General features: G+C 40.3%; 1 protein-coding gene across 31 annotated transcripts in view; it reads right to left on the bottom strand.

The window, feature by feature from the left end:
* TCF12 (transcription factor 12) overlaps window positions 1–12,845 on the bottom strand; it is a 194,452-nt gene that overhangs the window by 34,696 nt on the left and 146,911 nt on the right. The window contains exon 1 of one of the 31 annotated variants that reach the window (XM_023934080.2): window positions 10,333–10,501. The exons of 23 other annotated variants lie outside the window; for them this stretch is intronic. Coding sequence is in view for 6 of the 8 variants with exons in the window: in XM_086849015.1 (XP_086705141.1) it covers window positions 4,587–4,709 (123 nt within the window). In the remaining 2 variants the exon portion in view is untranslated. Of the gene's footprint in view, window positions 1–4,053; window positions 4,253–4,586; window positions 4,835–10,318; window positions 10,502–12,845 lie in introns of those variants that run through there. 7 more of the 31 variants (XM_086849017.1, XM_086849020.1, XM_086849021.1 and 4 more) reach the window with 7 other exon arrangements.

The following is a 12,845-nucleotide window of genomic DNA, read 5'->3' as shown; positions in this document are numbered from 1 at the left end:
AGTCATGTTAAAAAGCGAGAGGCAAACTTAGCAAAAATATCAAATTCAGTATAGAGAAATCTTTTGGCCTGGTTTGTTGTTTCATTATTAGTAGTAGTAGTTTTTATTTTAATTTTAGTATGAACTAGAGATGGGAAGAAAAAGAAGGTAACGCAGCAAAAACAACATCAGAAAGAAATATGTATTTACATATTGCTTGAAGATTCTTTTTATACTTCATTTTCCACACAAAATCTCTTCACCAGACTCTTCAAATCATGCTGTCACTAAGGGACACATGCAACCATGTCTTCAAAAATTCCTGATTAAATTCAGATTTTCAGGAAACAAAAACCAGAACAGTTGAAACTACTCCGCCTGTTTCTTAACCTGTTCTCCCTATTTCAGCACAGCTCGAGCTGTGTGAGGAATCCCCAGCAGCAGCAGTGACCCCAGACACACGCAGCAGTGGATAGGGGACATCTTTTCCGTTTGTCCCTCTCTTCTCTGAAGCCACTCTCTGGTTCTGCACCTCCAGCACAGACTGTTGTATTTCTCCAGACAGACCGTGCTGAGCACGGGCACGTTCCTCTTTGGTGTGTGCCTTCTGAGAAATACAGATCTGCCCCTACAGCACCTGAGCCCATCCCTGGCTGCTGTCATGAGCCCAAGGAAATGGACATAACCTTCAAATTTAAGCATTAATAAAGCTTGTTGCAGACAAGACACCCTTCTGGCAGGGGACCACTGCTCAGCAGATTGGCAGTTCAACCCAATGGAGTGGAGCAGGGAAAACTCTCTTGGGCTGACGGATTGGAACTCATCGTTTCTTAGTGGGATGGGGAGGGGAAAGAAAAGAGCGAGAAACAGAAAGAAAATAAAAATCCAGCTGACCAGTGTTTACTACCTCTCTTTATCCAATGTCCACAGCCATGTACCCCTAGAGACTTTCCAGATGATCTTATATTTGTCCTGACTCACAAATGTTAGCTCTGACCTTGTGTAAGTTGCTGTGGGCAGCATATGGTACAGAACAGCTTTAATTGTACCTTCCGCCCTGTGTACTAGCTGGCCCAACACTAATAAAAGCAAAATTGAATCTTAGCACCTGGTTGCTCCAAAATTTACAAACTGAAAACATTTTACATGGACGTTAGAAGCCTAAGTACATTATTTATTGCATAACAGGCACAGCAAGGCATGCTGTCGTGTCATCTGAGCATCACGCAGGATTATTAACGTTTCGCTCTGCTCTAATGCTGAGAGTGACGGCTGCAAGACGGGCAATGGCCGCACTAAAAAATCCCCAAATATACCCAGCTCTCCCCACACCTCTGTGTATTTCTTCATTTATACACAAGTGCTCATCAGCAACATGTTTAGAAAAACCTTCCTACAGTCTCAAAATTCTCAAGAAAAAGAGTATTTTCTACCAAAAAAATCCCAATATAAGCTATTTCATCCATAAAGCTAATCACAAAACACTACGCATATGCAAAATACCTATATCACCTGACCCTTTTTTGTCCTTTTTAAATAGGCATTGTAGAAATCTACTGTAAAAGATGCAGCTTCTCCAACTTGGAGAAAGGCTCAATCTCAGCCTATGATGAGAAAAATAAATATTTATTCAATAATAAAATAAACTTGTACATAGACTGGTATATTAAATCAACCCATAAAAAGCACAAAATAAAACAATAAAGTAAATAAACTCACAAATTTATTCTCACCTGAAATAGTAGTAATAGGTGATATAAAATAAAATATAATATTTTTTCAAAAATTATTTATTTTGGTGATAAGTAACACATTACTGCATTGTCATCTATATCAAAATAATTCTCCAGTATATTTAGAAAATAACTAACTTATTTCTATACTTGTAGGTGAACTGAAAACAGTGGAAATCATGCAAGTCTATTTTACTTTTAAACACAAAGATGGTATCAGACTTCTACTAAATATCATTTCGGTACTGCTGCACTTCCTAAAATCTAGATGAAAAGACCACAGTGAATGAAGAAGTTTGCTTAATTATGCATTAATTAAAAAAATAAAATAAAACCACAAAAAGGCATAATTTATATTTGTGCTGTTATCTATACCTAAGTATTTCTGCAGCTTTATTTTTAATGGAGATTAGGTATTTTAATTATTTGGGGGGCTGAGGTCTGCAGCATGGCTCTTGAGTGAAAGAGAAGATAAAACTTTGTTGACAGAAACAATTTTTAAGTATAGTTTTAATTTTTATAGAGCTGAAAGCTCCAAATGAAAATATTGTAAGCTTTCCTTAAACTGGGGCTATTTTCTATATGTCAACAGGTGAAGAGCAAAAATAAACCCCAAATCAACAACAACAAAAAAACAGGCTATGTCTAATGCAGTTCAAATGCTTTATTTTCTTTATGAAACAATAAGGGTTTTTTTGATTTGAAGGGGATTCTTGAAACATGTATTTTTTCCTATAGCACCTATCACATACAACAGTAAAATTTTACTCCTCAGCAAGGGATTTGTATTAAACCACTACTTTTTACTTTGATGTGTCCTCCCTCAAACATAAAGAAATTAGAAAAACTGAACTTCTTCTAACAGTAAAAGCCCCTGATTTATAGTTCAGGCTTTAATATATGTGTCAGTCCCCACCGAATCATCTATCTGCGTGCTTATATGCTTGGTTTTCAGCATAATATTAAGCCTTGTTTTGGCTTACAAATTAAAGAAATTGAAAAGAACAAAACATTTTTAATAAAAAGTTTACACATTTTCTACATGTAATTTCTCATTTATTTTGGGAGTAAATAAATCACATTTTATCTACGTTAGCAGTAGATGCAATAGCATCTCCTTATCGAGGAATGCCAGCATCCAAAATCTAATACAATGAGCTATGTAAAAATCTCCGACCTGAACAATGAGGTTCATGCTAACAACGACTAATTTGTCAGACAATAAAAATAAAAGCACTAAGACATCAAAATTAGGGTATGTACTGTTCTCTCATTGTAGAAAGGTTCATACAAAGATTTGGCATACACACCAAGAGGCAGGTTTCAAAAACTAACACAAAAACCAATCCCACAACTCTACATAACCTCCTTATGTATATTTAAATTAGTAATTTCGGCCAACTTGCAGTATTCCTAGGAGAAAGAGTGGTAATAGTTACTAAGATGATTTAAAAAAAAAAAATTAAATAAAACCTTGGGCAACATGATATAGGATGATCATATGATTTGTCATCTATTTACTAAGTTTTCAAGCACATAAAGGTCACCTCTGACCCATAACAGGCACATGCTATCAATTTTCAAGCTCATGCCCTCCTACAGTACCAGCACTTACATCTACTATATGCCTGGAAATACTTAATAAGATCAAAGCCTTTTTTCCTGCTACAAGAACAAAGAGAAATGTTGTAATAGAGTGATCTGTGCTCTAGAAAGAATAAAATCAAAACTCCATGCAAGTTATATTCCCTTTGCTTCAGGGGTATTGTATAGTTAATTTTACTTAAGTCTTATATATATCTTCACATAAAACTTCAAACAGATTGTTTTAGCCTAGGAGCAGACATGAAAGAAAAATCATTTCATATTTGAAAGACAGCTGGCATTTATACCAAAGGAAATGAAATAGAGACCAAGCGATTTTACTGATTCCCCAACCTCTCCTCCAGTGTCTTTGCTGTTATTCAAGAAGCTCATACGCAGCGTCTTTTATGAATATAAAGATCCATAATTTAATTACGATTGAACAAAAATCTTGGCAAAAAAAAAAAAGTTTACTAATGAAAGCAAAACTCACACAGGCCCACGGGAGGACCAGCAATAAAGAAACAAAACAAAACAAAACAAAAAAGCCACAAAAAAAGATCAGTATCAGCATCTCCCCTTTTCCTACTTAATACTATTTTTATAGAAAAAGAAAGCCAAAACCACATACAACATAAACAGACCGAAAGAAACACACCGTTGTTAATTTACCATCGTATGCTAATTTCTAAACACAAAAATCAGAACTGGTGTTCTAATTTAAAAATTAGAAGTATCTACCACGAAACAGAAATACCTCGTTCAATTTCCACGAAGTTAAATCCACAGGGAAGAGATTTGTTTGGTTTTTTCTCCCTCTGGAATCTGCATCTCCCCCCCCCTCCCGTGTTTGCAGGAACATTTGACGATTCCGAACTCCCGCGGCGAGCGCCCGGCGCGGGCAGGGCAGCGCTGGCGGCCGGCCCGGTGCGCGGCGCTGCCCGGGGCTGGGGCCGCCGGAGCCGGGGGGCTGCGGAGCGCCGCCCAGGGCAGCCCTGCAGCGCTTAGCGAGGGAGGGCACCGCTTAAAAACAAACCCAAAACAACCCCCAAAGACAAGCCGCGGGCACGCAGGAACACAAACTTCGGCGGGTCTTGCGCGGCCGCGCGTTCCCCGTCACACAAAGCAGCCCCCCCGTCCCAGCCCGGTCCCCGCACAGCCCGGTCCCCTCAGAGCCCGACCCGCCGTGCGCCCCCGGGGAGCTCCCGCCCCAGCCGGGCTAGCGGGGCCCCGGAGCGGAGAACTTGCGTGAGCCCGGCCCGGCGGCCCCGGACAAAGGCGGCCCCTCACCGTCTTGCCGTTGTAGTAGTACATGAGGGAGCTGCTGCCCACGCCGGGCACGGGGTAGGCGCAGTACATGGCGCGGCTGGCGCGGGCCGGGCTCAGCGCGCCGCCTCCCGCTCCCCACGGCATCCACCCGCCGCCGCGCACATGGAGCGCTCAAAGGCGGCTTATGCAAAGCAGGACTGAACCATCTCCGGCCGGCGCGGGGGTTGGGCGCGGGGGGCGCGCCAGTCCCCGCTCCGCGCCCCGGCCCCGGCCCCGGGAGGAGGCGCGCACGGGCCCGCGGGCGCCGAGGGCTCGGCACACGCAGCCCTACGCGCCGGGAGCCGCAGGGAACCCGCACATGGGCACGTCCTGAGCCCTGAGATAATCGTCTGCTTTTTGTTTTAATTAAATTAGTGCACTTGTGGCCGTGCAGACGCAGCTCGATGCAGCTTCAGCCACAGGGCCATCTGGCTCTGACTAAAGTTGCTTCCAACTTTGGCAAACGTTTCCCAAAGGCCCGGGGAGCTGCTGGGAGCGAGTCCCAGGGCAGAGCCCGAGCACCCGGTGCTCCCGGGCCCCCTCCGAGCAGGGCAGCCTGCGGCAGGGAGTGACTCTGACACAGACAACACCTACACAAGGTGCTTGGGTTTAAAAAAAAAACAAATAAAATAATAGTGTAAATATTTTTGCTTTATGGAATCATCCAAAATCCATCTTTAAGATGGGGTATACAAACTATAAGGAAGGATTATCTTGGAAACACAAGTCCCTTTATATTGTATAACACGTTTTTGTATGGATAAAGCACACATATGTGCCCATACAAGACAGGGAAGAGAAGGGAAGAGGACCTCAGCAACTTTGTCACACCACAAAAACGTGTATTATTCAATACAGCAAACAGACTACAACTTGCAGCACAGAGATCCCTCAATATTTGCACACTATCAATGCCTGGTAGGCCTTTTTGCCTTCTTTGCGGAGCACTGGTATTAACTAACATTAACTCTTACTGAGGCGTACATTTTTTTCGTTTCTACAAGTGAACGCAGCTGGTTATTAACAGAGCTTCTGCTAAGTCAGATACTGATTTCAATCCAGGAAAAAAAAGGTTAACACACAACCCACATTTCTCCACCTCTAGTTGTGTCTGCTGCCAATGCTGTGAATTCTCCCTGCCTTTCTCCTGACAAAAGCAGGAAAATATTTCAGGATGAGGAAAAAAATGAGTAAAGTTCAATTCAGCCATTTACAGGGAGAGAAAGCAAGTTGCAGAAGTCTGGTTCATTCTGCCAAGCACCTCGTGTGTCAGTGAAACCCTCTGAACTAAAATGATCCACAAGGGTGATAAACTGACTGCAGCTGAATACTGCAATCAGATAAAAATCTCTGTGTAATGTCCGTTATCTGAGGACATAACTACTGTAGTGTCTATAAATATACAGAATATATACACACTGACAAAAAATATTCCCATCTCAAGCTTCAAATGCTTTTTCAGTGAACTCTTCCAGTCAATTAGACTACTGTGCTCAGAGTATGTTGGCAAATACATCCTGAAGTTTCCATCTGCTGAAGAGCACTTGCATTTTTACTGCAAGTCAAACTACGCATCCAGAACTGTTTAACTATGCAGGAAAGCTAATGATATCTGAACCAAACTCCTCTCCAATACAAAAGGCATAGCAGCAGCAGCTGCAAAAAAGAACATCACTATACTGCAGACTATTAAATTGCCAGGCCTGCAGAGTGACTGGCGGCTTCCTTCTTCCCTAGGGACCACAAAGACCCATTTCAGTCCCCAGAGAGTACGTAAGAACCTTTGATTTGCAGCTAACAATGCCATTCCTTAAAGCTTCTCACTAATGTTCAGGACTCTACAGATGAGACATGCTGAAAGATCTTCAGATCTTTGCATGTGCTACTTCTTATACTGCACTAGATTACAAACACTACTTCAGAATTATGTACAACTTAGAAAAGTTGGAAGAGGCACTTTCAGCTTACAGACTTGAAGTAGTAAGAGAACCCTTTAAAAAAAATAATTTTAGCATGCAAACTTTTGAAACATTAGAAGTACTTCCAGGATAACTGCAGTCAGTTCTTTGAAGGAAAGGCTATCACCACCATAGTTGTAATTGCTACTGCACCTCCATGCACACATGCCCAGTTTTCAAAATAGTTGTATTGGAGATGAAGAGCATGATCAAGCCCCCTTCAAATAATAACCATTATCCACCTATATACAAGCAATTGGAAAAATGTTAAAAACATCAAGCAGAAAATCCTAACTTGGCTGTGTAGCATTGGTGGGAGGCTGCTCTGTATACAGCTACCCTATACTTGTACAGAGCAATTTAACAAAAATACATAGGTCAGATTAACTAGTAATGTTTACTAACACTATTAACATTTATCAGTAGGAGTAAATCATTCACCTTGTTCACCAGCATGGGTAAGACAAAAGCAAAAATATGATCAATAAAACTGAGGAACGCCATTGCAAACGTCTGTTTGTAGACAAACTGGTCCCTCCATAATGAGTCACTAAATGAATTTGCTCCTGACTTGCTTCCCCACAAATCAAAAGGATAACAATTGCATTTTACCAAAAAGGAAATTACTTGTTCTACACTCAGTTACATCGTTGGGAATAAAATCTTGAGTGCCCAGTGCTTGAAACATATCATTGTATCTGCTCTACGCTTACTGTATGAAAACATTGTTTCTCACATTTGGTACATTGATTCACCATACAGAATCAGCCATAATTCCATCAGCAAATCAAATTTTAAATCACATAAGTTTACTTTCACCAGGATGAAATATGAACCTAAAAAGGAAGAATTTGAAACACTGCTGAAAAAAATGCTATGTTGTTAGCAATAACTCTGTATTTGCAGGAACTGCTACCAGGTAACTATTCCAAAAGCTCCTGAAGTCCAAAGCAAGTTTTTGTTTTGTGGTTGCAATTTTTCTAATCCTCATTTAAGCCAAGCAACAGCTGCTCTGAAATTTGTTTTCTTAAGAGAATCATGTTACAGTGAAATGAATCATAGCTGGATCAGCGATACTGTACGGGGTACAGTTGTTTACTCCATTTTTCCTTGGTGACAAGTCAAGGGTTAATCTTATGACTCAGCCTGACAAAACAAGTCAGCTGGAGACAGGGCCAATTTTTTAAACTTGATTTCAGACAGACATGCCGTCAGCAGAGGAGCACTGAACTGACATGCACTTTGTAGCCCGAATTGTTTCCACTCATGACCCTGTAGTGTGTGTCAAAAACAATAAAGTGTCTGTTCCTAAAGTATGTAAAGAGATTATGAAAGCTGATGCAGAGTGAAATACTGACCTAAAAATAAATGAAGCTACCTGTAAGAAAGTATTTTCAAAGATGATTTTAACACTAAGAGATTTTGTGAATGAACCACATGTTCTCCTTGAAAACAAACTTTTATGTGAAATACATTTCTGTTCCATTTGTCAGAGCCACAAAGAAAATACACCATAGAGCATATGTAATTCATCACGTGAATTTAAAAAAAAATAAACATAATTTCTACAGATTACTGAATGTTATACCATATGAAAGTTAGTTATGTACCTCTCTCAACAGATAAACCATTCACTAGTCAAACATATTCCACGAAACTGAAATATCAAAATACTTTAAAAAGGTTAACACCTTTCATTAGTTTTGTTATTTTATATGTGTCTGATCTAAGACAAAAAACACCAAATCTTTTTAAATTATGTGCTACTAGAAATTAAAGCTCCTCTTTCACCAACAAAAGCAACTGTGATGTGTAAACCTAAGTATCAAGTATCTCCTTGTGGAGAGTTAGCTTCAGTCTTGTTGAAAAAAAACCAGCAACATGGTGAAAGCCCAAGCCTGCTTTGGATGTGGAAGCTAGATCTCTTGTTCTTACCAGCTTCCATTAGTTTCTTAGGGGCTAGGCTAACCTTCTAGCTTTGGAAATAAGGCAAAGGCCCTAGAACTCCCTCCACCCAACACTGCCCAAGGCTGGAACTTCTTATCAATTTCAGCCACGTTCAACAGAGGAACAGAAGTTTCACAAGTGATAAAGTTCTTATCAGTTCTGAGAAAACTGGAACCTGAACAGGAGAGACAGACTCAAACTGATACAGAACAACCTGTTGCTATCTAAAATATACATAGTAATTTTGAGCTGCTTGTCCAGCAAAAGTTATGGAAAAAAAACCCCTTCTATATATCTTAGGATTCCCAATATAACTTCTTTTAAAGCCAAACACTTATGATGATTAACTATAGCACAGCCAGAGTTAACCATTGCTAAGCCATGCCTTGAATATGCTGCATCATGTAGCTGTCAGAATAGACAAGATTTCAAGCTGTAAGAAAGAAACCTGGCTGTTTTCAGGGGAAAATGCAATGCTTATTATATTGTCCTCTATGTAATTCATCAGCTAAGTAAATGTTAATTTATTTCAAAATCCTGGAAGGATAGTCTTCTGTGTTAACTAACCACTAAACATGCAGCTCAGCAGAGATGGAGCAGATGAGCTGTATGGAAGGCAATTTAAAATAACCCAGTAGACTGAATTTTATAGGCAGTCCCTCCTGCCAATATCCAAAGGATGATGTTTTATGCAAATTAATTTACTAATCTACACAAGAGCTAAAATGGGTGGTTTTCCTTTTCAAAGGGTTTGTCTTTAACTGCACATTTAACATTCATGTTACTATAATCAGGGAAAAAGAAAGAGTTTGAAGGGATAGCAAATAGAGTAAATACTAATTAAATGGATATTAATTGCTATCCACTACTTTTACCTTGCAGTATTACAAGGCTGAGGGATGGTTGTTGGGGATTTGGTTCTTGGTTTGGGCTCTTTTTTTTCTGCAAAAAAGCTTCAGTTACCTCTGGCAGATACAGGTAAAAAAATAAGGATTATTTTTTAAATAGGAAACTGTAGCTAGGATTTCTCTGTTTCAATAGTTCTTTAAATTATAATGAATTTATTCAATATTCAAGTTGAATTTATCCAATTTTATGATATATTTAAGTTACTAAATATTTTCTTGGAATGGGAAGAATAAAGAAATAAGCACTGTATATGCCATTCTTCAGAATCAATCACAAAATAATTTCTTAGAGGAAGTTTAAAAATTTGTTTCAAAATCATTCAGATATAACTTTGATAGAATATTGCTCAAGTTCAGCAAGTTGTTTTTTTTTTATTTTGCTGGAAATATAAAGCACTTTGCAGTTTGAAAGCTTTTACAGGAAGCTCTTAACTACCCATATCTACATTAAAAAGTAAACAAACATGTTTATTATTCTGAAGCAATAAATGATTCTATCAGAAGCCAGATAATCATCACAAAATGTGCTAAAAACCTACCCAATCTAGAAACCTATACAGACCTTAAAGGAGTTTTAAAGCCGGGATAAATTAAGCAAGGCTGTTACTGAAACTCGGAGGATCACAGAATCACTGGCTCGGGAGAGACCTTTAAGATCATTAAATCCAGCCCTGCCCTAACACCTCAACTAGACCACGGCACCAAGTACCACATCGAGTCTCTCTTAAACACATCCAGGGCTGGTGACTCCACCACCTCCCCGGGCAGACCATCCCAGTGCTTTATCACCCTTTCCGTAAAAAACTCTTTCCTGGTATCCAGCCTCTATTTCCCTTGATGCAGCTTGGGGCCGTGTCCTCCCTCTGTCAGTTGGTGCCTGGAGAAAGAGACCGACCCCCACCTGCCCACAACCACCTTTGAGGAAGTCGTAGAGAGTGAAGACTCCCTGCAGCAGAGATCTCATCAGCTCAGGCTGGCCTAGGCGATGTCTGCGAGCAGCTGCCGGTGCCTGCGGGCTCCCTCAGCCGGCCCGGCCCGGCCCGGCGCGGCGATTCCGGGCTGGGCCCGGCCGGGCCCTGCGCCTGCGCCGCCGGCCTGCAGGGGGCTCCAGAGGCACGGCCTGAGCCCGGCCCGGCCCGGCCGCTGCCGAGAGCGAGGGGGCAATTCCCGGCCGGGGAGCCTCGGAACTCGGCGGGGCAAAATGCTGACAGCCAGCCCTGCCTCGGCATGGAGCGCCTCGCATCCCTCCCCTTCTCCTGCAGCCCGGCTGCTGCTCGGCAAAACTGCCTTGCGGATGAAGCCGAGAGCTATCGCCAGCCACACGGGCAATGCTTCTGTCATCCACAATCGGGAATCCCCCTGTACCTTACAGAAAGGAAAAGCTAACAACTAATCCTAGCTATCGGTGCAAATGGAATGAAATCCCACAACTGCACCTCCGAGACTGAGCAACTTGCTTGCTCTATAAAACCCGATGTCACAAGCAACTGTGGCACCTAATAGGAGGTAATTTAATTCAATTTATTTGCTTCATTGTGTAAAGACACATGTACATCTCAAATTTCACTTAAAGATCAATTAAAGCAATGCTTTAATTCCAGTACCGTTCTTTTGAAAAAGCATTTGTTTTGTTTTTGCATTTGTTTTGGTTTTGTATTGCCCATTTCTGACAAATGGCCCAGCACAGGCAAAGCACTCACCTCAACAGCCCACCAAAGTCCAGCAACACAACATTCCTCACTGCTTCCCTGGCTGACGCCAAGCATTGTAAAAATCTTCCCACCAAAGCCACAAGTATTATCAAGCAAAAGATAGTAAGAAATAGTCTTCAGAAAAGCTTGTATCCTTATCTATTGTTATAAAACACCACACCAATTTGTGGTAATGGACACATTCATCTTTGAGGAAAAGCAGAGTTGCAGAAATTCCATGTAACTTCTCCCTAAATAACATGAGCTGCAATTCAGTATTTTTAAAATAACATTTTCTCTAATTATGCACAAAATGTATGGTTCTTTTATGCAAATCTATACTCTAATTTAAGAGCATCTAATACACTCATTTTGATATGTTTTGAAAACTTCAAAAATAAAGTATCTCCAGTAAATCTAAACACAGAGAAATTATTTGACATCATTATATATCCATCATGGATGTATGTATATGCGGGATTTTCAGAGAAGATCTCTCATTTAAACAACCTCACATTAGTTCACCACAGTCAGATGACAGGACACTTAGTTTGGGAAAATGATCTGATTGCAATTTTTTAAAAAAAGCTTTTAAGAGAGGTTTGCTCAAGTACCTTTACCCTAATTCAGTGAGAACTCGAGCAGAACTCTCACAGCAGGACTTTGCAGTGGGCTGCCTGGTTGTTTAATGACAGCTAAATGTTCTCATGTAGCAAAGAGCAGGTGGGGATGCTGTAATCTGAGGTTACTGCGGTTTTCAGATAGATTTCAAATAAAGGCCATGTTGAAAAAAACCCTTACAATAATCTAACCAGAAAAACAGACCTTTTTCTTATTAAACATAAGAATCTCAAATATTTTTACTTGGTTTGTAACATAATTTAGGGGTTGGATGTTTTATACATTTGCATTTTATTCACGTTCATAGATGAACACAATGTTGAAAAAGCAGTATTTAGCAATTCCCTAAAAACTTTATCCCATAAATCAAGTGACCAAAGAACAGGCATAAAGCAGAAGAAGATGGAAAACTGTGAAAAATGTGAGGAAGAAATTGTAAGTTCTGTGTTGCATTATCAATAAGATTTATTTATTCAGTTTTGTTATTTAAAATTGCTTTCTAAAACGCAGCAGAGCAGCAGAGGAGAGGGGTCAGGAGAGTTACTGCTGTCTTTGAGAGCTCTCACTATTAAAGACAAGTGACAGTTGAACGTATCACTTGACTGCGCAAGGCGCTTCAGAACAGATCCGAACAAATAAATCCTGCTTTTCGCATTTGGGCACCATTTGTGGACAGTGGGGAAAAAACCTTACCAAAAAATGTCCCCCTAGAAAGTCAGTTAAACACAACATTACAGTCAGTTCAACATCACACAAAGTATCTACCCAGGATGCTCCAAAGTTTTGATTCAGAGCCACACACTTCATAAAGTGTTCCAATGGTGTTGCTCTATATCAGTCTACTTCAATACACATGGAAATTGCTAATACTGACGGAAGTCCACTCAGTGTGGTGAACATTATATTATTTCTAATACAGTCTAAACTTCAATGTCTCAAAAACTAGGTTTCACATAATCATTCAGAAAATACTTCCCATTCTACCATTTCAAATAATCTCCTTTTACCCTTTAGGAGGGGTGGAGAAAGGAGAGAACACAGAAGGGAGTAACATCTATTATTTTTCTTCTTGTACCATCAGTATCTTTATGTGATATGTTTTGAAACATGTCTAGA

This window comes from Cyanistes caeruleus, chromosome 13 (genome assembly GCF_971803275.1).
Source record: "Cyanistes caeruleus chromosome 13, bCyaCae1.hap1.1, whole genome shotgun sequence".
NCBI classification, from domain to species: domain Eukaryota; kingdom Metazoa; phylum Chordata; class Aves; order Passeriformes; family Paridae; genus Cyanistes; species Cyanistes caeruleus.
Note: the sequence above shows the minus strand (reverse complement) of the source record. Positions and strands in the feature narration are given on the sequence as shown.